This window comes from Colius striatus, chromosome 5 (assembly GCF_028858725.1).
Source record: "Colius striatus isolate bColStr4 chromosome 5, bColStr4.1.hap1, whole genome shotgun sequence".
In the NCBI taxonomy this organism is placed as follows: domain Eukaryota; kingdom Metazoa; phylum Chordata; class Aves; order Coliiformes; family Coliidae; genus Colius; species Colius striatus.
In genome coordinates, this window is record NC_084763.1 from 47,292,427 (window position 1) to 47,318,739 (window position 26,313).

Below are 26,313 nucleotides of genomic sequence, written 5' to 3' on the forward strand. Positions count from 1 at the left end.
CTAAGTGTTGTAGCAGAAATTGGGGAAGAAATTGGTAACAAGATTGAAAGAAAGAAGCAATTTTGAGGAACTACTAGGTGCTCTTAGACATCTAGTAGTGACTTAGCCTAGTCAATACTCAGAATAGAAGATCATATTTATTCAGCAACAGCCTGATTCAAAAAAGCAAATGTAATTTTTCAGTATCCCAATCCTTTTCTTTTTTTAACTTCGATGCTTAATTTTGTATCTCTCATTCTGCTTACAAGTACTGTTGTATATTCATGATTCTGTATTAGTTGTTAGCATTTCATAGCTCTCAGTTTAAAAACTTGTCTGTAGGTTTTAGGGAGACTAAAGGATGAAGAAATGCGGTGTCGGAAATACTTGCATCCCAGCTCATATGGCAAAGTGATTCATGAATGCCAACAGAGAATGGTAGCTGATCATTTGCAGTTTCTACATGCAGAATGTCACAATATTATCAGACAAGAGAAAAGAAGTGGTAAGTCTCAGTGGTCACAAAAAGTGTGAAGTAGTTTTTGTTTTATTAAATTAGCAGTGCAATTTACTATCTTTATGATGTTCTATGGGCTGATGCATTTTCAGGTAATATGTTACTTACCTTGAAAGTCCAATTAAACCCTATACGACATCTTTCTTCTACCATGTAATTCATTTTCATTCTTCCAAATATATAATCAAACCCTTCTTTTGATTTTTGAACAACCCTTCTTTTGACCAATAATCTTCCTCTTTCCTTGTCTTAGTCGGCTTAAAACCACACTGAAGTCCTGTGTCCTGTAGAACTGATCACATTTTATGCTTGTGTTTTCATTTGTAAACCAATAGGTCTGTCTTTACAGATTTCTTCATCATCATTTGACAGGTCAGGATTATAAAATATTTTGGCTTCTTTTCATAGCCACTTTATTGTCCTGGGTCTCTTTTGACTTCTCTTCCCAAAATACTTTTTTTATAGAAGATGATGCTTTTTTAGTGTATTCCCTGCCTGACTAAAAAAAAAATGCTTCCTGATGACTACATGCCTCTTAAAATTGAAAGAATGCTTATTCTTGCATGGAAGATGGTATCTATTAAGTGAAACAAATTCTTTTTCACAGTTAAACTCAAATTGTATCTGCTAGTGGTGTTAGTTTCCAGAGAGTTTTGTAAATTTGATCAGAGCTTGAATCCTGGTTTTGAAGGAAAAAAATTATTAAACTAGTAGTTGTTTATTCATAGCTTTTCTCACCTGAGAAAAATTTCAAGCCACCCCTGGAGGAACAAATCAAGGTATCTAAACTGATTTTAGTCAAATGCTGCTAAGACAGATACAGGGAGGGAGGCTAAGTATTAAAGTAAGCTGGCATGATACTTTACTAGCCCACCTCTCCTCTTGGAGTCTCTCATAAGTAAGCACTGTTGGAAAAGTGAGTTGTCACAATGGCAGTACTCAGTACATACTGATGTTAGCTCTACTCTTTCCTCTTTTTCTTTTGTCAGTGATCCAGTGTATGTTAATTTTTTTTTTTCAAAACAGTTGGTCTTGTTTCAGTCTTTCAAAAGTTCTGTGTGAAATTATGATACTATATTAAGTGTTGATTTTTAGTGTTTCTAAGCATATTCTATAAAAATGTATCTCTGTTACAGACATGGCAAATATGTATACTCTACTTCGTGCTGTGTCAAGTGGTTTACCTCATATGATTCAGGAACTACAAAACCATATCCATGATGAGGGCCTTAGAGCAACCAGCAATCTTTCTCAGGAAAATGTGAGTTTCCTCAGGCAGCTGAAATTACTTAGTTGATTAACAATCCTGATGTAATGTTTACCCTTTTCTTTAGTCTCTTCTGGTTTTTTAATTTTGTCTATATGAAATTGGTTTGGAACATTACGGATAAATTGTAACTTCTAATCAGCACCCTTAGTGGTGCGACACATATCTATCCTGAGAGTTGATTGTTGTGATCTAACCAGAATCAACTACAGCTAGTTATTTCTCATTGTTGTTTGTTTAATGCTATTATGGCAAGTAGATCCTTTTTGTTCCATGTATGTATTTTTTTTTCCTCAATTTCTCCACATCAATGACATTTGCTGACTGGTATGTTAGGAACCAATGATTCCATTTAGTTGAATTATATGTTATTTGTAAAGACTTGACATCTTGTCCTGATTCCAGTGTGGTGGTTTTCACTCCTAGCTTTGTAGTCTCATATTTTCATAAAGTTTCCAAAATTTTACTAAAGTGTGGTGACATTTTTTCAGTTCCATATATTTCATTAATAATTTCCATTTTTGTTCTTCTAGCCTTGCTTGTTCAGAAACAAACAAATGAGCTTTCATTTGGCATTGTGTTTGTACATGTATACATCTTGCTGTCTAGATCTGTGCTCACTTTAGGATGGTAACTTTAGCCATTCAGTGTTTTTGTCTATAACACATAGATCTGAACTGTTGTAAATTTGTTCTTTTATTGACTGCACAGGAGTGCTTTCTCCTTTATGACTTATATGTATACAGAAAATGGGCTGAAGTCTTTAGTAGTATGGTTTGATTTCAAATTATTTGTAAGTTTATTGAGCTTGTTCTTTCAAAGTAATAGTGTCTACACAGGGAAATGAATGCAGAGCCATGAAGGATTATATAAATTCACAGCCTTATGTAAACAAACTCAAAATGTGAAATATTTGATCTACTGTGTGGATCAAGTACTTAGTCATCAGAACATCTTTAATGTATGACCTGAGAGTGCATTTATAGCGTCATGTGATATAGACAGTTTATTTCAGACTCTTTATTGCTACTTATCAGCTTCTCTGTGTAGGGACTCTTCTAATTCATATTTCTATACAAAATGTTATGCTGAAATGTGATGCACTACATTTGATTGGTAACTGTCCTATATAGGAAAATTCAAAGGCTTCATCTGGATTTTCTGTCTTTCAAGTCTCTTTATAGGAGCAGCAGCAGCAGTTTAATTTTTTGGCTTGATCGCTGTATTTACGTGTTAGCATTAATGACTTTTTTTCCAGGGCTAATAAAGTATTTTATGGTATGATGGAAGAGTTTAGATTACATTAAAGCAGTATAGACTCAAATTTATGTTTGATAGCTAGACTGTAAATGTAGCCATAGACTCTTCTATTTCCAGCACATGCTCAAGTACAGTAGTGTAAGAATACAACAATGCAGAATCAGTCCTCTCAAAGGCATAATCACTATGATTTTAAATTTTATCAAAAAGAATAATTAGGAAAAATTTACAGCTAATGTAAAAATATTTATGTGTAGATAATACTACTTTTCTCATTAACTTGTTTTACATGTTGTCTCTTTTTAGATGCCAACTCAGTTTGTGGAGTCAGTTTTGGAAGTACATAGTAAATTTGTTCAACTCATCAACACTGTTTTGAGTGGTGATCAGCATTTTATGAGTGCCCTTGACAAGGTAACTTCTACTTAAGTAAAAAAAAAAGATTGGAAAACAAAATGTGGGACCCTTTTTCAGGCTCACCAACATTTTTCAAGGCATCAACACATGCTGAAAGCTAGAGTTCTTCAGTTTTTCTAGTTTAGAAATGCAGTTGAATCCAATGTTGGGGGAAAAAGATATGTACAAAGGAAACCACGTCAATACTACAGTGTTTTCCAAAAGACAGATGTTTCTTTTCATCATAGTTCAAAACACAGAAATGGAGCTGACCCATTTAATGTAAATTTCAGTGCAGATAATAGACAAATTGTAGGGTTTGGCAAGTTTTGTGAGTCTTACATGCATTTGAACTTGAATTTGCTTACTGCTATAATGGTTAAACTCTGATAGTATTATGTTGTTCAAGTTGATTACAAAGAATTATCTGGAAACTTATGCTATTTCAGTCACTGTCACAATAGCTAACTTCTTCCAGGAGAGACTACACTTGAAGTTAACCCTGTTTTGGACAATAGGCTTGCTGCTCTTTTCTTGGAAATTCATAGCCATGAAGGTTTTCAAGATAACAATTGTAATTGTTATAAATTTTAATTAGAGTAAAATTAATATGTAGACGATAATAAAATATTTTTTAATATTATTGTTGTTGTTAAATTCTGCAAAACATGCCCGGGCTCTTGAGGGACTGAGTGACTGCTTCTCAAAGAAGTATGTTTTATCTAATCCATTTGTGAACTTCCCACTCTTTCCCATGTATTCTTGTATCTTTTTGCGAGACAGTACATTTAGTACTTTCTTTTTTATAATTTCTTGCCATAGTATGCATACATGCATTTCATTACTCTGTTGTGTTGTTTACAGTAATTGCAGTTTGTAGTTAGGGTCATAGTCTAAGCTTTGATAAATTTCAGCTAAAGTTCATCTGGGAAGACATAATGATGAAGGTACCAATAATAATACCAATGGTAGTTAGCCTTCTGTATTTGTAACACTGAGTAAATAATTATTTAGTATTTTAAAACAAATTCTTTTATCAGTCTCCTAATAAATTTCTGTCTCAATTGCAATTAATGTCATGTACCAGAAGGTGGAGTGGTAGGAGACTTGAGAACTACATTTGCTGGCACATAGACAGTGTAGTTTTTCCATAAATACATCAGTTCTTCACTTCAGTGATCTTTATTGCAGTAAATATTTCAAATCTTAATCTGCTGTCAGTTTTCCATGATGGGTATCAAAACTGCTATTGATACCTCCAGTATTATTGCAAAAGTACTCTAAACTTCAAAGAACTGAAGATGTATAGTCAAGTTGTGCATTTGTTTCTCACAGGGATTCTGTTATCAAATATTGTAATGTTAAAGTATTGTACAAATAAGTTGTTTGTCAATTCTTCTTTATAATAATAATAATAATAATGATACTTTGTTTCCCTAGAAGGAACTATAATTCCTAGGAACTGTGGTCATGCAATGTGTCTGATACAATGCTAGCTAAAAATGTTAATACAAATGTGATACATAGTTTAGAAACTAATCTTGATGGTTCTAATATCTTTGTTTACAGTTTCCAATTCTAAATTGCCATTATCTCTATCCTTTTCTGATTTCCTTCATCTACCTTATTTTTTACTACCTTATTTTACTGCTTTAAATTTCTGCTTTTCAAAATTCTTTCTCCTCTTCAGTCTATCAAAAAATCCAACAAGCAAAAGATATTTCTGCTCTTACTGGCATTAACACATCATGTATGTATTTCAGCTAAGGGTAGATGCTGTTGATGTACACTGCTGTTTATGTGCTGCTGTTCAAATGTGCTTTATCTACAACTATTCCTCAGTTTCTTTCCATCCAAACTTTTGGACATACATATTGCTGTATACCAAAATCTTCATTCTTTTGCATTTAAGTTTCTAATCAGAACTCAATTTCTTCTCTTGCTTTCCTTGATATTGTGTTCTTCTACTCTTTCCACTTTCACTTAAATCTCAACTTACAGAAGTTCAGCACAAATTCTGACAGAGCAGTAATTCAACTCCTTTTATTGTAGTTTCTTTTTTGATCCCTTTGCCCTGGACAGGCTTTTTTCCATTTTTTCAAACTCCAGGAAAGAAAAAGTTTTAAGTTATTTACATTTTTTTCTCTTTGCTCTTTGTTCCTATGTAGGCTTTGACATCAGTAGTTAACTATAGGGAACCCAAGTCAATCTGCAAAGCACCTGAGTTGGTAAGTGATATATATATATTATTGTAGAAAGTAATAATACTTTTTCGTAACTGTCAAATGAATTTAATCACATGAATATCTGTTTCTCACACTGAGTCAGCCTCAGGTGTGTAGGTCAGGAGTAATAAATAACCTACACACAGTATTTGTGGGTGTGCAAAATTAGCGCAGTTGTAATTTTGTATATAGAACTTGTGTTTTCTGTGGAGGTAGTGTGTATTAGCTACCTATTAATACAGTCCTTGTAATAGAATGTGTGACTATAGACTTTGGCTTATTTAATGCTTTAGCTTTTGTGTAGAAGTTTGGAATACCTTGGCATACGTTTGTTCTGAAGCTTGACAAGTAGGTTTGGGTTTGTTTTTTCTTTTTTTAACTTGAGCTGGCCAAGTACTGTGACAACTTGTTGAAGAAATCAGCAAAAGGAATGACAGAGAATGAAGTAGAAGACAAACTTACAAGTTTCATTACTGTTTTCAAATACATTGATGACAAAGATGTATTCCAAAAGGTAACTTGATATTCAATAAATGTTAAAATGTTAAATTTAAAATGTCTTTGAAGAATGTGATTATGCTTTTTAAAATCCTCATATCTGATTTTTTTTTTAAATGCAGTTCTATGCTAGAATGTTGGCAAAAAGATTAATTCATGGTTTGTCTATGTCTATGGATTCTGAAGAAGCCATGATTAATAAACTGAAGGTAATTGTTTGTTCTGCATTAGGATAAGATTATGTAATGTTGGGAGGGAGCAGCAGAGGGTGCCAGAGATAACTTAGCAATCCACAGATCTCCTGTTCCCAGGAGCTGAAAGGAAAGAATGTTTCGGTAGTCTAAGAAAGATAGGTGGCCATGTATCACCTAACATTTGAGATTTTAATGAGATTTCTGCTAAGTTTGTTCAAGTGATTCATATTTGCAATACAAAAGTATCATGGACTTTCATAAACTAGCTCCGTCTTTCAGTTTTATAAAATAATGTTCATATAAATCAATGTATAGAAAGTGAAACTAAGAGAAATCTGATCATTTTCTTTTATAATGTTTTCCATTGTAACTAGTGTTCTCTGTAAATATTGCAACACCACTTCTGCTGACTAGGTTTTCATATTTTAGTAGTGAATGTGCATAACTTATATAATAAGTACTGTTTTTACCGTGAAACTTGTTAATATATTTCTTCACAGCAAGCCTGTGGTTATGAATTTACCAGCAAGCTCCATCGAATGTATACTGACATGAGTGTCAGCGCTGATCTCAACAATAAATTCAACAACTTTATCAAAAACCAGGACACAATTATAGATTTGGGAATTAGTTTTCAGATATACGTTCTACAGGTACTAATGTATGTTTATTACTATTGAGTTATTTGTACTTAATTTTTATGTTTTGGTAACAAGTTGGCAGTTTATGTAACTACAAATGCTTCTCATACAGAAACTGACACCTCGTGGTCATTGTGGAGCAATTTGTTTTCCTTATTTTCAAATGTAGCCTACTTGCACACTGAACAACACTGATGTAAAATGCCCTGTGTTCTTGTCTTGAATGAATACCTCAGTGGGGCGTGCATCATGAGCCATCAAACTGAGCAGTAAAACCTCTTTTCTTCTCAAAGAAAGAAGTACATTTGTTTAACTTGTGGTATAAATTGATTGTCTTAGAGCATAGTACACACTGTAGATCTGTTTAATAGTATTATTGTTTCTTAATCTGTATCTGTTGTATGAAAATGTTAATGCTTTTATTTTTCTTGATACCTTTAGGCTGGTGCATGGCCTCTAACTCAGGCTCCTTCTTCTACCTTTGCAATTCCTCAGGAACTGGAAAAAAGTGTACAGATGGTAGGTTACTAGGAGGCTTCTTGTAAATGTGGAAAATGTAAAATAACTCCAAATGAAAGATGATCATTCTAGCAGAGAAAAACCTGAGCTACTTCATTGTGTTTGTAAATCATGGCTATCCTGTTTCTTACCTATGTGAAATTTGGAAGGATCACCCGAATGACATACTGCATTTACATATTTGCATAGCTTAGCTTTATTTTTCACATCTCTCTTCTCTACCTTGTGATTGATGAGGGAGATAATGATAAATACAGTCAAATCAACTGAGTTGATTCTTAGCTTTAATAACAATTCCTAATATTTAGATAAAATATTTTCTTTCTAATGTTAAATCTGAACAGATTTAATAGCAGACCAAAATGCAGATACAGGTTTCTTGTCCTGTATTTCATAGGAGCCATTCAAAATCAAACTTCATGCCAATTTCTTTAAAGCTAATTTTAAGATTTCTCAGAGCAGTAAAGATTTTACTTTGACCAAATGTTCTCATTTTATGTGATTTTTTCCTGCTTTGTAGAGGTGGAATATTTTATTACTTCTAGAACACAATAATGTAACCACAATATTACACATACAATGTTTGTGATAAAATACAGAATATGTGTATTGATCTTTGCTAAAGTGTATTTAATGGTGAAGTACATTATAGGCAATAAAGATTTAATGTTTTTGTATATAAGATATATTTTAAGCAGATTTTATACCTTAAATTACTATCTTACAGAAATTATAATGGCAAATACCTGTTTTCGTGTTGAAGGAGCTTTTCCATGTGTTACTACCAAGTGTTAGAACTATTTGTTCTGCTTTTATTTCTGCTGAGTTAAGTGATGCCTGACTTTAGGAATATAATAGTTTCCAAGCGATACTATTGGATCCACAGAAGATGATGAATGACATTTTGATGTTCTTTATGGGCTTAAAATCAGAGTGTAGTCACTTGTTCCTCAGTTGGAAATTTGTTATTGACTTGCATGTCAGAGGCAGTTCAGAGTCTGCTTGCCTAACTTCACTGTTCTGCCAGTTTAAATGAGCAAACTTATTGATGTGTCACCTGTCTAGAATTAGTGCTCTAAGTAATACTTAGTTCAGTGAGGAGACAGAACATGACCTTGGAGGTGTCTTTGAAAAACTGACGATGCAGATCTTTACAGTAAAATTTGATGATTTGACCTGTGGAGAGACATTTCTCTTTGAAGTCTGACCAGGATTCAGAGAGAAAAACCCTATATTTTGCAGTTGCACTCCAAAGTATAGGAGTACTTCTGTAACTGGACAAATAATTTAGAGAACTGCTGGTGAATTCTAATATTTGAATGCTATAGATATACTTGTTTTCATACAATGTGATCTTACGGGTGAAGAAAAAGAGGTCAAAAGTCCACTTTTTTATATTTTACTTCAGTGTTAACCAGACTTGCCAGACCAAATCAAGAGTAAGCCAAATTGATGTGCAGTGTTGGCTACATGGGATTTAAGGAGGTTTGATCGCATTTTAAGGAAAGGTTCTTTGAATCTGCTTAAGTTTTTGTCACTATCAGAAGGCAGTTAGGCCTTAGATTAGGATTAGTTTGCAAGCTTTGTTTCTTTCAGATAGGAAGTATGAGAGCAGAATTTCTGATTTATTTACTATTTTTGTAAAGAAAAAAGAAAGCTTAATTACTAAATCTGATGTTTATCAGGCATTTGCCATTACATACAGTCTGATTTGTTCCTCTTGGCTACAGGATTAATGTATATGATGAAGGTCAGATTTCAATTTTAATCTCCAGCCAAATTTCAGTTATTTTCAGAGGACATCCAAGAGAATGCCCTAGCCACTAAAATGCTACCAGAAATTCACATTTTTATATTTCACCTTACAAGCAAAATTATCACGCTCACATAGCCTTGCCATAAACTTTCACATTAGACTTTGGAGAAAATCTTGTTTTTTTCCCTTCCTATCAGAGAAACTTTTCTACATCATTTTAGCCCATGGAATAAGTAAGATTCTCCTTGGCTTTCTAGTTCCCAGGAATGACAGGATTGATGACTGATACAAGAATAAGATGATTTTGCTGCTTCAATTTAAATTTGGTGTTTAAAGGTCATTTATACCTGCCTATCTCTTATTCTCTGTTAGTGGAAATGACCTTAAATGGTACATAAATACAGCTTTGAAAGAGTCTTCTAGGAATAGCATATCTAGAGTTTTGGAAAGTGATCTAATTTACAGTAGCCAGATTCATGGGGTTCAGTGCCAGTTTTCTAACTGCATAGCTAATTTTCACTTGCACATACCTAAAATCTTTGTTTCTTTATTAAAAAGGAGAGCAATTTTAAAGTTTAAGGCATTTTCTTGCTTAAAGGTAATTTTTTTGCTCATATTCTGCTGTGTATTTATATGTCTTTATGTAATTTAAGTATCAGGAAAAATGTTTTCCAGAATGATTGATTTAGCACATCTCAATGACAAGAAATTCATGTAAAAATCAAAAAAAGAAGGAATTAGCCTTACTACTACTGCTAATTTTGCATATAAAGTTTTTTAAATACTGATTTTGAGGGAATGCTTCAGTTCTGGATGTTAGCACATCTTTGAAATGTTGCTTCCCAAATCGTAAATATGTGCCGCTTTGTGAAAGTAGGTTTTTGAAGGTTTTAACAGAAATGTGAGGATCTGTATACATGTTTTGATTCTGAGATTTGCTAACTATCTAGTTGCATCTACCCCGAAATCCAGATCGGAGAGTGCCAAAAACTGGACCCATTTTCAAGTTCATTGTTTTGGAATTCACTCTAAAATTATATTCAGCAATGTAACATGAAATTCGTTGTGAAAGTCAATGTGTAGCTGACTGTGGGAAATAATATTGACTAAAAATTTGTGGGTTTTGAAGGCTGTTGTTAAAAAAACCCAAATCTATACAATTGATTTTTTTTTTAATTGATTTTACATAGGATATCGAAGTCACGGAATATGACTTTTATGTCACGAAGGTGAAAAAATTAAGAGAATACATTTGTTTTTACATGGAATTGGAAGGAACAGAACAATAAGACTTAACAAGATCAATTGCCAAAACCTTCTAGAAATTATTTTAATTTTAGTCGAGTCGATACTTCTTTGGAACACTGTTTAGCTACAGTTTTTTATACTTTGAGAGTATGAATGTATCAACAATATTTTTGGTGTAGTTATCGGGCAATAAGTTAATATTAACATGCTCAAGTAATTCTGTAAATGACTGATGTTTAGTCATCACCCATTTTCAAAAAGACAATGCTGTCATAAATTGATCTGCAGTGTTTGCATCCAGTATGGTGACTATAAACCCAGCGTTTCTTCACTAGGGTGCTAGTGTGATAATAACCTGTTGTAAGTAGTTATATGTGTGACTAATTGAAGTTCATTTTGTTTTGCAGTTTGAATTATTTTACAGTCAGCATTTTAGTGGAAGGAAGCTTACGTGGTTACATTATCTTTGTACAGGTAAAATAAGTGTTTTGCTAAACATCTGTTCTATACAGCTGACAGTTGTTCATTAAAAGTCCTTTTTGAATGGCAACAGATTTCAGAGTTGGAACATTGTCATGTGTAAAGTCAATAGACTTATTTTGTATTATAATTTAATAGTTTCTGCTTAGTATTTCCAATATTTCTGTTCTGTAAACTTCCATATGTTGCCTGTGATTTATTAAATCCAAGTAAAACTAGAGTTGTACTTTAACTACAAAATGGCACTGCAGAACTGCTGAATTAGTAACAATTGCTCTGAAATGATTTCTGTAGTCTTTTCAGATGTCCCTTTCCTGAAAATTAAGTAATTTTAAGAGTGCATATTATGCTATTTTACTCAGAGGTATCTAATTAAATACATATAAATAATTAATTACATTTATATTTACTATATAGACATATGTGTTAAAAACCAGAAGAGATACCTAAATTGTAGCTTAGTTTGATATCAGTCCATTGTATGTTATTTCAGGTGCTTTCAGTATCAGGCTTCAACAGCTAAGCACCACAACATATTACATGGAGATGAAAAGCAAACCAGCATATAGATTTCTTCAGTCTTTTTTTTTAGGTTTTTTTTTAATTCCTTTTTTTTTTTGGATTTGTTGTTGAGTGTTTTTTTGTGGAGTTTTTATTGGCTTTTTTAATTTCAGAGGAATTGAAAGCTTTTAGGAATATTGTGAAAAAAAAAATAATGAACAAATCTTCTACTTTGTTCATAAATCTTGTTAGAACAGTTTTCCTCTAGTCAGTGTTGTGTGATTCTGTGTGAGCTATTAGTAATTGAAGTTTATGCACTGCAGTGCACTGATTTTTTTTTACTATTTATTTATTTAATTACCATTATGACTATTTAAATATTTATTGCTATACATTATATTGTATTATTCAAATTCAACTCTGTAGGTTTCCTTTTATATTAAAAACACTATTGTGCTAGTAGTTGCAGTTAATCAGAGGAGTTTTTGTTGCAGATCCCAGTATGTATGTAGAAATCAAGACATTGGTTTTCATCTTCCGGTTCCAAGTGTTAAATGGTGTGAATTGAATGTTTGGAAATGTTCAAAGAGCACTAGGAGTTAGGTTTCAGATGACTTTTCAGCACATTCCACCAGTTTATAAAATACTACTTGTATCATTACAGGTGAAGTAAAAATGAATTATTTGTGCAAACCTTATGTAGCCATGGTCACAACATACCAAATGGCAGTGTTGCTTGCCTTCAACAACAGCGAAACTGTAAGTTACAGAGAGCTTCAGGACAGTACACAAATGAACGAGAAGGAATTGACAAAAACCATCAAATCTTTACTTGATGTCAAAATGATCAACCATGACTCAGACAAGGTATGCAATCCTGATATTTTAAAAGTTTCATGTTTTCAGTCGTGTGATTCTAATAGAAGTTGAAGACTTTTTTTAACATAAAAGAATCTGCTGTTTGCTTTTTTTCTTCCTAAATATTTTAAGAGACAGGAGGAAGCAGACTATGTCATATAGGCTTTCTCTATCTGTAGTAGCATGGTATGCTGTAAAAGTAACAACGCTAGGACTGTTTACTTTTCCTATTGCACTTCATCCATATGGCTTTAGACTCACTGCAATTGTTGTAGGGGGATACTCTTTTAATACACCACTTTTAAAGTTGTACTCAGTCGTGGGAAGGAGCCCAAGCAGTAAACCAAAGAGTCTTACGGGGATCCTAAGAAAAAATATTTGTGGGATTAAGAGACCAAAAGTAACAGCAACTGTGTTTTTCCTTGCTGACAAGATTACAAGAGGAGGAAGAAGGAGGAGAAGAGAGAGCAAGGAGAGCTTGTTGAAAGGATTTGTGGTGCAATTTGCCGAACTTAACCATTTCATGAGTTTTATGGAATTCCAGTAATATCTTGAGCTTTGTTTGTGGTTAAGGCAATGGTTGATAGAAACTCTGTTTCTGTCTCTACCTCATACTTCTGTACAACTCACATGAAACCAATTACCCTTTCTTTCCATACAGTGAAGAGTACAGACCGGGGAATCATTTCAATTGCAAAAGACCTTTAAGATTATCAAGTCGAACCACTCCCTTAACACTGCCAAGCCCATGTCTGTTACCTAAGAAACACTTAGGAAGTGCTTATGTATACCATAGAAACCTTAGGATGTGCTTCAGCTAACTCACAAACTGTTATTCAGACAGTATCAGGCAGAAGAAACTGAGTTAGGCTGTTCACTTAAGAGAAGTCCAAAGCTGCTCTGATAGCTGATTTTTTGTTTGTTTTAACCAGTAAAATATTAGAAAATGGAAAGTGAAATCACAAGCAAGATCTGATGCTTGGGTGAAGCACAGGACATGCTTCCAATATCTAGAAATGAGCTCAGGTTGGAACAATGGCTGGGAAGATGCCTGCTAAACCATAGGTGAAATTTAACTCAGGGAGCTATCACAGAAAACAGTGAGACTTTTCATAATCTTAGATTTCCCATTATTTAAAGGATTTCCATTTTTTTGTTTGTTATGTAAGGTTTTTCCCGGTTTCTTGAAGCATATGTCGTTGAGGAGTGAATGGTACAACTTTCCAACCCTTTTAATCTTTACCAATGCATTTTCTGCTTCTTTAACTTCCAGGCTATTCTATTCAGATATCTCTGTTTTGTTTGCAGTCCATCCAGCAATGTGAAAGCAGATCTGTAGCCAATCTATCAGCTTACTTAATAAATAAGCCAGTGAACTTCAGTGGCTTAAGCAGTGAAATTAATACACTAACTTCTCTTTACGTGTACCTGAGCCACACAGGAAAATACAGCATATTAAATAATGTAGCTTGCTTTTGCTTATTTGATTTTTTTTTTAAATGATAAAAAAAGAGAAAAATAAACTTTTAGCAAAATGTTTATTGGTCCATTATAACCATGCTTTTTGAGTTCATGCATATAACACAATTGATTTTGGTTTATGCTCAACCATGTAAGCAGAATAATGCAAACATTTAAAGTTAGCTTATATTTTTTAAGCTCTTGATATTGCATGTTAAATTTTCTATACTATGCCTGGATATTATAAAAGATCATTTTTGTTGCAGAATATATAATGAGAATTAACCCTGCTTTGAGTATGTATTTAGATAAATACTAACTATGTTTATCAAAGTGTTTGCACCTGAGACAACCATGGTTTGTCAAGATTCCAAAATGTAAGAAACCCGGTAACTTCATTCTGCTGGTAATTGGTAATACTTGTACAGACTCTGGAAATTACAAAGATCAGTCAGGTCAACCTGTTATTGGAATGTGGAGGTGTTTGGACTGCAGGGAATAGTTACCATTTAGTCAAATAATTGGACTATTATGTGTGGAAAAGAATTGCGTCTATCAGGAACAATATTAGAAATGTACACATAGATGTGGAACTGTGGAAGTTGCAGTTTGTCAACTGTTTCTGCTATTAAAAAACAAAAGCTTAGATGCTTTTTGTGAAGTTCCAGACGGCAATATTAGTGATAGCTGTGAAAACAACAGCTCTGTCTTGAGGTTTTACCATAAGTAAATGCAAATCCTGCCACCTATAAGGGAGAAAAAGAGTTTGTATGGAGAGTGGTTGCAGCTAAATAATCTGTTGAATATTGAACTGACTTGTTAATGAAACTCATTAATCCTACTGACTCACTAACAAGATTCATATATATATTTGTTATAGTGTTTCCTAAAAAAGACTTTATTTCTAACTTAGTTAAACTGTAGCTTCAAAAATTACCTGGTTCAAGTGCCATTTTAGTATTTCAAACTACAAATCAGAAATTGTTTGTCTGTGTGCAAACCCCTAACAGTGACTTTTTTCAAAGTTGACAGTTTTTGGTTCCATTTCTGATTTTTTAAAGAAGATTTTTTTATTGCAGGAAGATATAGAGACAGAGTCTACATTTTCATTAAATATGAACTTCAGCAGTAAACGAACAAAATTTAAAATTACTACATCAATGCAGAAAGACACACCACAGGCAAGTATTCGTTGGTGTTTCTGTCTTGAACAGCTCAGGAAACTTATTTGTTCTAAAATTGAATTTATTGTATTATTTTGGTGTAAGTAGATGCAAGAGTTACTGTGTAAGATCTGCATCACTGTGAAGAAATTGTTTTAAGTTCAAAACTTAAGCACTGTAGATGTTTTTTGTATTTAAAATATAGGCAGAAGAAGATGGAATAGAGAATGAGAAAGTGGAAGGTAAAGAGAGGCAAGAGCTATTCCTCTTGTACCCAAGCGAATCGACATTTAGCTTGTCTTACCTAAGACTGTTTTGTTGGTGACGTTTATGAAAAAAACTTATTCCAGGATCAGCAGAACAAATCAACTCTGTTTTCCTGTGGTTTTGTGTCCTTTGGCAACTAAAGTTAACTCCAGTGTTGAATCGTTGTTCCCTCTCTATCTCCTAAGACATAGGATTTTGTACAAAGGACATATATGCTGCCACAGTAAATTCTGTCTGTTTTTCTCTTCAGAAAAAACACTGGTTTAAATGTCTCTCTCCTACCTTCCTGCTGCATTTCATGAAACCTGATATTCTTGATTTATGGAAGTACTTTGTCTGGAATTGAACTGCACCTATTTTATTTTTTAATTGACCACTTTTAATAAAGTAAAAAGTATAGATTCAAGATACTTTTATGAAGTGTTTATTGGTCTTACTATATTTCAAAGCTTTTTTGTTGTTTCTGTGTTGCAGGAGATGGAGCAGACCAGAAGTGCTGTAGATGAAGACAGAAAAATGTATCTTCAAGCTGCTATAGTCCGTATCATGAAGGCACGTAAAGTGTTGCGACATAATGCTCTTATTCAGGAGGTAAGATAAAATCCTCTTCTTTGTCATTAGCATCTACTTTGAACTACAGTACTGGAGCACTAACTGTGATCTCTCAGTCTTGTAAATATGTCTTAGCACTAAAGCATGAACCTGTGCTTGCTCTTTTCTGTGGGCACAGGTTCTATGCTGAGGGATGTTGCATCCTGTAAGAGTAATTGCCAAAGCTATGGAGTTTGCACAGAACCACCTAGGCAATTTTGACTTATGTAATTCTATTCTAGATCAAAGCTCAAATTTTAAAAGTTATCTTAAATATGTAGACTTGTACTTCTTAATCTCTCTTTTTCATTAAGTGGTACAGTTGTCTAGATTTTTGAGATTCTAGATTATCATTTGTGAACTTTCACACACTATCTAGGAAGGAAGGAAGTGCTATTTCCTTCACTTATCTCCCACTTTCTCACCTGTGCTAGTTGCCTGCCTGAATATATTTCTTATTCTAACCTTTCTGCCTACCAACCAGTTCAGTTTTAGTTTTCTCAGCTTTCCAAGATGTTAATTCTTCAGCCTTAACTCATTCTTGTCTCCTGAGCCTCGCTGGATAGTCTCAGAGCACACTGGTGGGAGAGACTCTTGCATTATATAACCAATTTGAACATGAGTCAGAGAGGCATTCAGTCATTTTGAGATCTGTTGTGTGTTTGGTGTCTTGTGGTGATGGAGGAAACCGTGTACCACACCCAGCACTTTGTATTTATTTTTTAGGAAATGAAAAGCAGCTATGGAGAGCTTGTAAGCCCAAAACGTACAACATGAGACATTTTAAAGGTTTTGGATATTGAAATAGTGCCTGTACACAAATGCTCTGAAAACAAGTTTAAGAATTATCTGATTTAAGATATTTAAAAGATGAGGCAGTGTAGGTTATTCTCAAAATCTTTGATTATTTGGTTTCCCATTACTTAAATCATTCATGCAAGTATGATGAAATCCTTTCATAATTTACCGTTCAAATTAGAAAATAGTAGGCAAGCCCTGCTTCAGAAATAAAAAATCCTTTTTCGTTGCTTCTTCCTTGAACTCAGGAGACACTATCTGACACACCTCTGCAGCATTTTGCTCTTGCAGAATACTGTGGTGTATTAATATAAGGAGCTTTTTCATGTTTTGCAAGAAAGGTGGATATTTTGATTATTACTCAGTTAAAAACTAGGTAGAGAGTAATGTTGGTGTTATATTTATCTATCGTCAGCTACATCCACCTGTTTTGGTTTTTTACCTTAACTTTTAAGTAAATTTATGGCATTTTTTAAGATCATATTCTCTGTCATTTAGTCTGTAGTTCTCAGTTGTAAATACTAATGTTTTAGATGGATTAGAGCGTTTTAAACTGAAGACTTTTTAAGAATTTGTATCTATGCTGCAGGATAGTGTGGGAATGTAATGTAGCCTTAAATGAGCAATTGCAAAACCTGAAGTAGTAATGTGAAGCATTACGAAAATCCAATAGGGTTAATTTTTCCTTCTTTTTTATACTCTGAATTCATTTATGCCAGTCTCTGTGCTGTCTCAGCTAAACTGTTACTGGGACCTGAACTTGATTCTTTAAAAATGTTGGATGTCTGTTCAGTCAGTGAAATCAGATATCAGTCTGTGATATACTGGCACCTCATAAATTATTGCCAGATTTTAGAGCAAATTGTTTAGAGATATGGTTTTTGTATAGTTAATGCTGAAACATAAAAATGAGAATCTCATGTTAAGTGGAAATTTTACCTAGTTATGTCTGCACTGAGCTTAGTAACTGGCTTTCCTTGATGTTGTATCAACAAGGCCAAACTGCCATGGGGTTCTGAATTCGACCTGTTCAGCTTTGTGTGACCTTTATTAAAAAAGCTGACCTTTGACTGACCTTTATTAAAAAGTAAATAACCATCACTTCTGTTAAACTTTGAGGGTATGCATAATGAAGTTCTTGGCTGTTCAACTTCTTTTTTTCCCTTTTAATTTTGTAGTAAGATTTGATTGAAAGCCTTTTTATTTCTTAAAACGTACATTTGTAACATTTTTCATAATTATGGTGACATTTTTACTGTTGTTAGAATTTTTATATGCAATGTATTCACTGCAAAATTCTAGTCTAACTTCTTGACGAGTAAGAATGGGTCTTTTGGAGGGTCTGTTTACTATGAATGGTTAATATTTTCTCACCTCATTAACATCTTTTTCTGAGATGGAAAGGCAGGATTATAATATTGTTAGGGAGATGATTGAAAGACTCCTAGCCTTAATTTAGTTAGCTCTAGTTCTAACAGTTATACTGCAGCACCACACATTTCATTTAGGGTGAGGTGTCCAAGAAAATACTCGGGGTCCTTGGTAGACCTGTATATGTCAGCATGTGATCTTTGCTAAATTGTTCATTGTGTTGGATGTGCCCTGATAGTTTTAGCTCCATGCTGCAGTCACCTGCAGAAAGAGGTAGATTTTTCACTTAAAATGAACAATGCCAGTGGGAGTAGGGGAGGGGAAAGGTAATGCAGTCATTCCTAGAACATTTTTTATCCTGACCATGAGTTATTTCTATCCATCATTCTTATTTGTCTTATCTTTGAAAAAAAAAACCAAAACAAAACAAACTCCCTGCCCTAAGTAAATACATTGAGGATGATGATGAAGACAATCAGTTTGAGGGCAGGACTGAAGTTAGGTGAAATCTGAGCACATCTATTAGTTTCTTAGCACCAGGTTTGTTCTCATTTGTACTGCTGTGGAGAATGTGTCAGACCCTTGGCTGCTAGCCCAACAAAACTCGGTCTTTTGAGCTTTTTGTTTGGTTTGCTGGGTGAGTTCTACCTGCTGAGTTCTGTTTGGCTCCAACAATCTGTAGACCTGGGACCAAGCCAGCCATGAAAAGCTGTAGAGAAAACAGGAAATTCAGATAAAGTAAAAATCACTTTCTTTACAGAACAAATGAGAAACTAGAGGCAAAATATATTGGGATACTTGAATAGTAAGATCTTTTGTTTGAAAAATTTTCCAAGTTAACAGATATTCAGATTTCTGTTACCACAGTTCCTTCTCTTTTTTTCTACAAGAGAATGGGCAAAACAGAACTATTAAGAGACATGTCAAGTTTTGTCTGCAGTGGCAGTTTCTTCCACAATATACATATAGATTTGTTTTTACGTTAAATTTTCTACTGTATGTATTGCAAAGTTCCAGCATAGCCTGATGGAACTCACCAAATCATAGGTTTGTATTCGTAACTGAAGAAGGAGAGGTTCATCCTGATTGTCATAAGCTGTATAGGAAAAGAGCTCAGTGGTAGGACTCCATTTACACCTTCCAGGCAGCTGAGCAGTTTCAGTGCCTTGTGGGACCAGGTAATACAGCACTACATGGGCTGGAACTTAGATCAAATGCAGCAAATCCAGCTCACATCTCATACCCTGGCAGCTACAGCAGCAATGAAGTAGTGTTACTTTACAGAATGATTGCTACTTGAGCTGGGTCTTTTGTGATGAAAAGTGTCATCTAGGGCTTTTCAGCAAATTTCCCAATAAAGAAATTTTTTTTTTCTTGCAAATTTAGGTCTCTAATGCAGTAGAATCTCTGATGAAAATAGGTTGCATTTTTGGTATATTTAAACTGTGCTTCAATGAGTAAGTTCTTATTATAGACAGAGTTTTTGGTAACTTGTGGTATACCTTCTTACATGTCTTTTAAATGTCTTTTTAATGCCATAAAGAAAATGCAGATTTCACAAATCTTTATTTAAAAAGTATCATTTTATCATAACAAAAGTGGTGATGGATGAGAAGAAAATTGTGTTCAGAGGTAGTTCGGATACATACAATCAAGTGAAATTTAAGCATTCAGAATTGTCTAAACTATTATTAAACAAAGATTAACACATTTCTCAGGCATTTAATTTCCAATTAAGACTACTATGACTTTGCCAGTCCAGAAATAAAATATTCCAGAACGGTGAAAGTAGATAGAGAAGTAAAAGAGACCTAGTCTAGAAAGGGAAGTCTGTTAGCAAAGCCAGCATGGAAAGACACCTATGGTTTTACAGATTTTTCTCTTTGCTTAAACTTTAATAATAGTGACTTCTTTTTTTAACCTGATGAAGATTGCAAGAGGACTGAAAAGATCTAGTTAACGTGCAGACAAAACTGAACCAATGAGCTGAGCAGTCAGTTTAACTGTCCTGATGTTACTGTATAGAGTTGCTGTGTTGATTGTTATAAATGAACTATTCCAGGTTGATTTAATCCTGACTTGAAAAGATAAATATACTGAATTTGCCTTAAAGCCCATAGTGGGTGTTTCTATAGCAATTTTAACTGTCATAAATAAAAATAACACAGAAACCATGTCTTTCTTTTGCAGGTAATTAGCCAATCAAGAGCTAGATTTAACCCAAGTATCAGCATGATTAAGAAGTGTATTGAAGTTCTTATAGACAAACAGTACATAGAGCGAAGCCAGGCCTCTGCAGATGAATACAGTTATGTGGCATGATGTTGCAATCCTGCAGGTATGATTGTAAGGAGATCATTGCTGTCACTGTTTGGTGTGTTCCTGTGGGAAGAGGCAGGCCTGTGCCTCCGTAATTGGTCACTTGGCAGCCCCTGTTTTTCTGCTGTTTACAACATCACCAGTGCCATGTCATGAGCGTCAATGAAAATGCCTATAGATATTTCAAGCTCATGTCATTTTGACATTTCTTAAAACTTTACTAAAAGAATGAGTGAAGTATTGCTGAAATGTGGAAAATTGGTTGGGTACCATGCTTTTTCCAACTCCCCCCCCCCCCCCCTCCCCTTTCACGTTTGCAGTTGATGTTTTTTAATGTATCTTAAGACAGACTTAAAAAAAACAAACCACAACCAAACAAAAAACCTAAATATTGTAATATGACAGATAACCTAATAATTGTATCTACATTAAAATGTAAAAAAAATGAACATGATACTGCTGCTTGTCAAATAAAAAAATAAAGTTATATAATGTGTCTTGAATGATTGTAGAAATGAATATAGCATTAATGTCTGTAAATATTATTCAGACCTGGAAGAGTAAAAATAATGTTATGTGTTTGGGTTTTGGATAACCTCAGAAGTAGATCTGATGTAAGAACTAATTTATATAAAACTAAATGCCAAGTATGTTACGTTTGATGTGATTATACAAAAATATTTATGGTTAAGTGCACATCTTGTTTTCTTGAGATTAGGTGGACTTACATTCTTAGTGCCTGAAGGCCTACTCTGTGTCTGTTAATCTCACACTGTAGGAATACATTACAAGAGAAGATAAACAGACGTTTGAGGGGATTTAAGTAGTGTAGTTCACAAAGTTAGGAATGGTTACCGTGAACATCAAAGATATAGGTAAGTGGCTTATGAAACCACCCTCGTAATGTGAAAGAATATAGCAGACTGATAACTGAACAATGTTGTTTCACTACACCATTGGGTAAAAACACAACATCAATAGGTACCTTTGGCTTCCATGTAAGCCCTTTTTTTTTTCTTAGTTTCCCTCCTGACTCAAATGGTTGGATTATATTTTGTTTTCCTTTGCCCCCATTAGATTTCTAGCAGGACAGGAAATCCCTGTCCTATCTCATGTCTTGCATTGTTCATCAGGGGGTGGCATGGTGACTGTTCACTCTCACATAAAGTATAATTTTAAAAGGTACTAACGCTACCATTGGAAGTGAATGGTGTTTAAGAGCACTAAGAGTGTGAACATACTGAATGCCTACTGCAGAAAGAGCTTCCTTATGGCTATATCTGCAATTATCATTGACAGGATAAATATTAAGTTAATTTTAAATGTTCTATTTTTGCCAAATCATATTTGTGTGCATATAAAAATATAGAAATCTGTTATTTGCAATATTTTTTTAGATTGTGTGATATTTCATTACCTACTAAAAGTCCACAGATCAAAAATTAATTTTAAAGGAAAAGAAACTTTTGGGATGAGCTTTTTCCTTCTTTATTCGTTTCCCAGTTCTTTGCTATATGAAAGACTTCTCTCCAACTCTGAGGTTATTACTGTCTCTTAAGTGGCATCACAGTCATAAGCTATCTGGAGGGTATAGTAAACTTTCTATAGTTAACTAGGAAATGCATCAAGAAGTAGTAATATGTTTTCCTTGTGTGGATTTTGCTGTGGCTGAATAGAGGACAATAAACAATGAAGGGCACTAAACATTTCTTCCACATTTGTTGTATTTTATCCCACTACACTAAGATCTAGATTTTTTAAAATGGATTTATGTCTTAAAGATGTGGGATTTTTAATGGAGTGTAGTATGATGCAGTAAGTTCTTGTCTAAAGTGGTAGTTCAGAGTTGTATGTGCATGTTGGAAGACAGCAAAGGTGCTTACAGTGTCACTAGGTATAGTACATAGGAGACACATTAGCATAGATTTTTACTTAATCTCTTTGTGTAAAATGTTTCTGTGCTTTTTATAAAGCAATTCATTACCTATGACAAAATATAGCATAGAAGGACTATTCCATGACACGATAGAAAAATTCCAAAAAATATTGCCTGTACATTGACGTATCAGATCCTTTCTCCAGAAAACAAACTTAACAGTGACACCAAAGCTTCTGGAAGCAAATGTGTTTTATCTTGTAACCTGTGTGTGACTCAACAGATTTTAAGCTTGTTTCTCCATAAAAGGGTTAATAAAAGCTTTATTTAAATATATATTGCGGTAGAAAAATTATAAGATGACATTTAAAAAGCCTTAATAAATTTATTTTCAGAATTGTTTCATAGACAAAACAAGAACTTAACTGCTCTAGCCCAAACGTGTAAGATTTTAGCATTACCTTATCTCTGAATTTTTGCATACCTAAGCCATCAAAAGTATTTTTTTTTCTTTTTAGATAAGCATGCTGCTGAGTTGAGACATGTCTAGCAAGTTAAAAACATTCATATATTTCAGCATGGCTGGCAACCCCAGACAATGTCTTTTACAATTACACAAATTCAGTCATCTTTTCAGTGCCTCTTGGGAAACGTTACTATATTTGGGAAACATTTTGAATTCACAGAATCACAGAATCACAGAATGGTAGGGTTCGAAAGGGACCTCTAGAGATCATCTAGTCCAACCTCCCTACTAAAGCAGATCCACCTAGATCAGGTCACACAGGAACGTGACCAGGTGAGTTTTGAAAACTTCCAGAGAAGGAGCCTCCACACCCTTCGTGGGCAGCCTGTGCCAGGGCTTCCTCACCCTCACACTAAGTAAGTTTTTCTTTAAGTGTAACTTTTTGTGTTCCAGCTTTAGCCCTGTACCCCTTGTTCTGTCACTGGACTCTATAGAAAAAATTGTTGCCCTGTGACATACACCCTTTAAATACTCGTAAGTATTAATGAGATCACCCCTCAGTCTCCTCCAGGCTCAACAGCCCCAGTTCCCGCAGCCTTTCCTCATAAGAAAGATGTTCCAGTCCCCTGATCATCTTGGTGGCCCTGCAGAGGACTCTCAAGAAGTTCCCTGTTTCTTGAGCAGGGGAACCAGCACTCCAGATGAGGCCTCACCAAGGCAGAGTAGAACCTCCCTTGACCTGCTTGATACACTATTCTTGATGCATCCCAGGATGCCATTGGCCTTCTTGCCCACGAGGGCACGTTGCTGGCTCATGGTTAGTTTATTATCAACCAGGACTCCTAGGTCTCTCTGCAGAGCTGCTCTCCAACAAGTCAATCGCCAGCCTGTACTGGTGCATGGGGTTGTTCCTTCTCTGCAGAGCTGCTCTCCAGCAAATCAATTCCCAGCCTGTACTGGTGCATGGGGTTGTTCCTTCCCAGATGCAGGACTCTGCACTTGTCCTTGTTGAACCTCGTGAGGTTCCTCTCTGCCTAATTCTCAAGCAGGTTGAGGTCCTGCTGAATGGCAGCACAGCCTTCTGGGGAATCAGCCAGTCCTCCCAGTTTGGTGTCATCAGGGAACTTGCTGAGGGTACACTCTGTCCCCTCATACAGGTCGTTGATGAAGATATTGAATACAACTTGCCCCAGAACTGATCCCTGTGAAACGCCACTGGCCACAGGCCTCCAACTTGGCACCATTGATCACCACCCTAAATTATATTTTATAACTCATACCTTCACTCTAAGGAAAAAACTAATGCAAAGATTCAGCTGGTTTAGGGTTTACAAGGATGCAGCTTGTAGTGTAGAGCTGCAATGTGGCAAGCATCAAATTGTAAGTGCTAACTGATATTAACAGGAGGGGGAAATTCTAAAAAAAGGAGACCAAAAATGCCGTATAGTTTTAATTTTTCACTAAAAGAAGCTGTTTAGTTGTACAGTTTTGGGGTTTTTTTAATTACAAACCTGTTGACATGTGTAACCTGCTATTGGGAGTTTACTGGGAGCTGTACAGCTGAGTCTGGAAACGGTGATTTCATATGTCTCGTTTCTAATATCAAAATGCATTTTACTTCTAGTATTGAATATTATTGGTAATTCTTATGCTAACTGAAAGTGTATTTCTAGGGTGTTTTAGTTTGTCTTCAGATTGATTTTATTACTCTAGGAAAGAAAAATATGTACTTGTATTTCAGTGTTTTCATGCATGTAGAAATGCTGAAGCTATGAAAGATAGTTGAAGTACCATTAACATGAGAAACAGTTCTCAAAGCAGAGTTATTTTTTAAGAAACTTTTCAGTGAGTACATCACCTTTCCAAATGAGAAGCAGAGTACAGGAATTGCTCAAAGCATAACTACATTTTATGAGCCGGTATCTCTCAGCTATGCTTAGAATGCCATTGCTTATCCTTAAAAAAAGGTAATTTTAAAATCAAGTTTTAAAACAGAGTATTGATTCTTGAGCAGAAAAAATTCTTTGTACCCTAGGGCAAATATGTTAGGCCTGTCCGTTCTTTACAAATGTGGTAAGTACCTGCAATTAATTAATCTATTAGAGTCTACCAAAACATACTAGACAGGAACAATTGTTTCTTGCACTGAGTATTTTCTGTTACTACAAATCTGAAGTTGTCCTTAGGTGCTTATGTTAAGTTGTACTACCCTTCCTAGCTGAAAACAACTGACTTTTGCACATTCTCAGGCAAGTGGAAGGATCAAAACATTGGCTATAATAATTTAAAAACAGTGTACGACTTTGCTAAACACATTTGTGTATGTGTGGGTGGTTTTTAAAGAGGGAGGATGAACAAATATGTCTGGTGAAAGTAACCAGAGTTGTGTAGCTTGGATGTGCTTTTCTTCTTGTCTCCGTTCTGTGGAATTTACAATTGCATCACTAAGGGAAGAAAAGAGCAGGCAGCAAAAAGAGATAGGTGAGGAGGCCAGCCTGTTGGCTAGTACTGAAGTTGTATTTTTGTGTTATTTATCTTTGAATAGTTTAAAACATGCATATATTCATTAACAATATTACAATTTGGTTCTGTATTGAAGATTACTTGTCAGGCATTTGAGGAAGAATTGTGCTAGGGTATTCAAAGCAACAATGCATTTGACATAGACATATGGTTGGAGCAGCACTAACAACTGTCCTAGGAGCATGCAGCACAAGACCTGAAAGCTCCCTTAGTCTCCCCAGTAAGTCCAGTCTTGCATATGTATATCTGAGAAGTAAAGAACTTTTCTAAGCCTGAGAAGTATATGAAGCAAGTGAAAATGTATTGTTAGTCACTTCTAAAACAGTTCTAGTAGTTTAGGGAGTTCCTTCCACCGTTTGTTTCCACATGCTCTTTATGACTCTTGAAACCTGTCAAAGGGGATTTAAGCAGAACTGAAATGCTCACTGGTTTAGTTGCTTTGACTGGAGTAATGAACACCTACTAAGTTCCTCCTCCTCAGCCAGGGAAAGCATTAGGTGTGTGCATTACTAGTCTATTACAGTACAAAGTAAAAACTCGAACTGGCTATGTATGAGCCCTTTCTAGAGCTTCTGGACTAGCTAGAAATCTCCTCTGGTATTTTTGTGCTGGGGAGGGCTGTGCTAACTTTGTGTGTCCTTCCTTCCATTCTTCAACTGAGAGGAAAACAAACCCCATACACTGATGTTTCTATAAATACTGCTCTCCTAATCTTGACTCATGTAGTGGTATATACTGAGAACAGAGAATCACTTATTTTGGGACTTGAGAAAGTAAAGTGGGATGAATGAAATGGTCTGTATAGCCAAGGCATCAACTCTTTCCAGCCTCCTGTTTGATATATTACTGTAGGTACATAAGGAGATTGTTAGGCTTGTTTTCATCTTAAAGAGGCCTTGTTCTTAGCATAATCACTGAATGGTAAACTGCATCACCTTTTGAGGGAAGCTGGTGGTTCTGATGTGTGTCAAGCAGCTGTGAACAGTAGCAGCATAGTTGCCAACGGTTACTAAAGAGGAGAGAATTGAAGACAGTTTTGGAACTGTTACTGTTGCCTATCTTTTGGTCCTGATCATATAATCTACAGCTTATTAGGTAGATATGATAAGAAATGTAACACTTCTCAGGTTGTTTTTCAC

General features: G+C 34.8%; 1 protein-coding gene across 4 annotated transcripts in view; it reads left to right on the forward strand.

The window, feature by feature from the left end:
* The window catches only part of CUL2 (cullin 2), a 47,891-nt gene extending 26,289 nt beyond the window's left edge, over positions 1–21,602 (forward strand). For 3 of the 4 annotated variants that reach the window (XM_061996786.1, XM_061996785.1, XM_061996787.1), the window contains 13 exons: positions 322–484; positions 1,633–1,757; positions 3,330–3,437; positions 5,588–5,647; positions 6,030–6,158; positions 6,265–6,351; positions 6,837–6,989; positions 7,419–7,496; positions 10,908–10,974; positions 12,146–12,348; positions 14,880–14,981; positions 15,705–15,821; positions 20,181–21,602. In XM_061996786.1, the coding sequence (XP_061852770.1) occupies positions 322–484; positions 1,633–1,757; positions 3,330–3,437; positions 5,588–5,647; positions 6,030–6,158; positions 6,265–6,351; positions 6,837–6,989; positions 7,419–7,496; positions 10,908–10,974; positions 12,146–12,348; positions 14,880–14,981; positions 15,705–15,821; positions 20,181–20,312 (1,524 nt within the window). In that variant the 3' untranslated portion in view covers positions 20,313–21,602. The remainder of the gene's footprint in view (positions 1–321; positions 485–1,632; positions 1,758–3,329; positions 3,438–5,587; positions 5,648–6,029; positions 6,159–6,264; positions 6,352–6,836; positions 6,990–7,418; positions 7,497–10,907; positions 10,975–12,145; positions 12,349–14,879; positions 14,982–15,704; positions 15,822–20,180) is intronic. The other variant, XM_061996788.1, reaches the window with a different exon arrangement.
* The last annotated feature ends 4,711 nt before the right edge of the window (positions 21,603–26,313 follow it).